We start from the raw sequence: 3,325 nt of genomic DNA, 5'->3' as shown, positions 1-3,325 counted from the left end.
TCTCCTCCCCAATCCCATCGGCATCTATTCCAAATCTCAAAATTCCCCAATTCTATATAAGCAACCCCTAAAACCCCCCTCTTGGGTTGCACAGACCACCTTCGCCCCTTTCGGAAACACGTTAAATGGCCTGGCCGGGCCCGTGTGCGAAATACGCATCAGTCGGAAAGCGCACGTTAAATCTCCAAAGTAAGTAAGTAAGTAAGGTACGTATCATTATCAGTATCGATGGTGGCTGGTTTAAGGAAAGTAGAGTACATTACCTCTCGGCGTGGAAGTAAGCAGTTGATATCAGATGGATATATTTACAACAGAAACCGTGAGAGGCAAACCTGCACACATTGGAGATGTGTCGTCAAGACATGCAATGGGAAATGTACGACTGTCGGTGACTTTCTTCGCAATCAGTCGGAACATAACCATCCACCTGAAGATGAAACCAGAGTGACCTTTGTCAGCAATCTTCGTAAAAGAGCGCGAGAAGAAACCACACAGATGCAGGCATTGTACGAGGAGCAAGTCACTCAAGTAGATGAAGCCAGCATCCCAGCGATGCCATCATTTCAGAGCGTGAAAAGTGCACTTTACAGGTAAATATCATCCCGTATTTTTGACTTGGTTAGAATTAACCTTTTTTTTAGGTCCCACCTAACTTGTTTAACTGTTAACCATTTCAAGTGAATGGATGGTACCTTCACATCATGTCCAGATTTATGGGATCAAGTATACATCATTCATGCCAGAGTTGGTCAAAACACCTTCCCTCTAGTGTTCGCCCTTTTGCCAGATCGTCAAGCAACAACCTATGGCCGGCTTTTTCGACAACTGAAGACAGAAGTTCAAGAGCGACTCAACAGACTAATGTCACCTAGCAAGATACAGATCGACTTTGAACAGGCCGTTGTCAGCGCGATCGAGACAGAGTTTCCGCAAGCAGTGATCAAGGGATGTTTTTTTCATTTCACCCAGGCTATTTGGAGAAAGACTCAAAGTCTTGGACTTGCAGTCATGTATAAGGAGGACCCCCGTGTGACCCAGTGGATTCGACGAGCAGCTGGGCTAGCTCTGCTGCCCATTCCCTTTGTTCAGGATGCGTGGGTTCAAGCTATGCAGTCGACACCATATGTGCCTAGAGCTGTGGACTTTAACGACTATATTGTGAGAACCTGGGTGGATGATGACGCCAGATTCTCAATGCGCATGTGGAACCATTTCGAAACTGATGGACCCAGAACCAACAACAACCTTGAGGGATTCCACAGCCGACTGAACTACCTACTGCCACATGTTCACCCTAACATCTACAGATTCATTGAAGTCATCCAGAAAGTTGAGTTCAGTGAAAGGACTAAGGTGATGCAATTGAACTTTGGTGCGGCACCACGCTGCCGCAAGAGAATCTACAGAGAGACAGAGAACTGCCTGGTACGACTCAAAGATCAGCTGCAGCAGGGTGACAAGTCTGCTATTGAGTATTTAGATGCTTGTGGACATTTGCTTCGTTTGGGATAAAACTGTAAAAGTTATTAAATGTAAAGTTTACATTATCAAAAACTGTCACAAAGTGTTGTTACAAACTGTATAAAATTTATCAAATGTAAAGTGTCATTAAATGTGAAGTATAATATTAAACTATCTATTTAAAGCTGCTTTTCTTTGTTTGTCCGATCTTATCTGGACTATTCCATTTTAAAGTCTGAGGTAACAAGCATAAGGATTAGTGTACACTCAACCGTTTAAAGTGTTGTTATAAGCTGTCTAACTATTGGGACGTCTAACTAATGGGAGGACACCGCTCCATAGCCGTGAGGCTGGAAAAGAGCAGCATGTAATTAATGAGGGTGGGTTATATCATTGAGGATACACTTGAGGGAGAGAATACTAATTACCGTACTACAGGAAGAGACCTGTAGACGTAAGCGCGGGGTTGTGTTTTAGCTGGCCGTTCGATAATGGCCGCCAGGAGAAGTGAGCTTTGACTGCGTCATCTAAAATAAATAATAAGATACAGCAGTGTTATTTTCACGGGTCTGTTGAATAAACTCCCAGCGCTACGATCAATGTATCTTCTACTTGATCCTTGATACATCATTTTGGCATTTTACAATATATAGTATTTCAACGCACAAAGGAGCACTGATCTAAAGCAATTCCGCGGGAGTAGTTGTTACCTGTGCATTACTGTATTTTCCCAGTGAGTACCCGGATGATATAGCAGAAATCTAGACTTGTTCGCGACCTGTGCTCGCCATTCGTAAGCGCATTTTTATTGAAAGTAGAAGGACGTATGGTCACATTGATCAACAAAAATGAAATACAGTTTTAGAAATGTAGGTATATTTGAGGGGAGCATCGGTAATGGTGATGCAGTTTTGGTAAGTCACTTGCTTGGTAATTGTGCGATCTTTGTGTACACTGTTTTGACTTGCAACACAAAGAAAATATTTCATCTGAACATTGCTTATTTTACCGTGTGTATATGTTTACATTCAAAATGTAAACAGATTTCACTAAGGAAATGTATTAAACGCCTAAATATTCAGTTTATTTTACAAATTAACTGAAAAATATGTCCATCTTTATTAATATGATAACGAATTCCAAATATTTGTTTATGTTTAATATCATCACCAAGTACAGTTCTGTATTGTTTGGCTTTTTTTCTTAGCATAATTAATATATTGTGATGTGTTTAAGCTCTTATGATCGTCTTTATCATTTTTAGTCAGTCGGTTAAATAAATGAATGGATTATTCAGTCAATTTGTAAAATGACTGAAATATTTAGATATTTAATAAATTGCCTGAGTGAATCATATTTTACACATTGACTGTAACATATACACGCTTACAAAAGAAAATACTTGTGAAAACAACGTCTATCGCGCATCGAAAAACTTCCCAACCAAACAAGAATGATTCTGTTCAAAGCTGCAGCGAATGAATGAAAACAAAATGCAAATATCATTATTACAACCTACCAAAGTTATAATGTATCCGGGAATATCAACATAAAGGAACAATATCCATTGCGTCTGCAGCTGTACACAAATACTTATTCGATGTCAAATGTCTATGTGAGAATCAAATACTTTAATAATAATTATTTGGAAACAATATTTGGAATATACATGAAATATATTAAAATATTGTAATATATCGTTTTTAAACGTTATTTAAATGTATCGAATATTATAACCCGTGTTTGTTTCTTAACTGATCACATTGTTTGTTTCAATTGTTTCACATAGGTGCCAAGTTAGCTGAGAAAGCCCACGTGACAACTATTTTTATAATGTCCACGGTTCTTAAAAACATACATTGAG

General features: G+C 39.1%; 1 protein-coding gene across 1 annotated transcript; it reads left to right on the top strand.

Moving 5' to 3' along the window:
• The first annotated feature begins 681 nt into the window (after positions 1 to 681).
• LOC125372533 lies at positions 682 to 1,512 on the top strand. The gene has a single exon (XM_048382868.1). It carries the CDS (start codon positions 682 to 684, stop codon positions 1,510 to 1,512), a length of 831 nt encoding a protein of 276 aa, XP_048238825.1.
• The last annotated feature ends 1,813 nt before the right edge of the window (positions 1,513 to 3,325 follow it).

This window comes from Haliotis rufescens, unplaced genomic scaffold, assembly GCF_023055435.1.
Source record: "Haliotis rufescens isolate VD_foot unplaced genomic scaffold, xgHalRufe1.0.p SCAF_42, whole genome shotgun sequence".
Taxonomy (NCBI): domain Eukaryota; kingdom Metazoa; phylum Mollusca; class Gastropoda; order Lepetellida; family Haliotidae; genus Haliotis; species Haliotis rufescens.
Note: the sequence above shows the minus strand (reverse complement) of the source record. Positions and strands in the feature narration are given on the sequence as shown.

Bases quoted from the DNA above. Each gene is read 5' to 3' on its own strand.
- LOC125372533 (XM_048382868.1), top strand. From the start codon at position 682: ATGGATGGTACCTTCACATCATGTCCAGATTTATGGGATCAAGTATAC.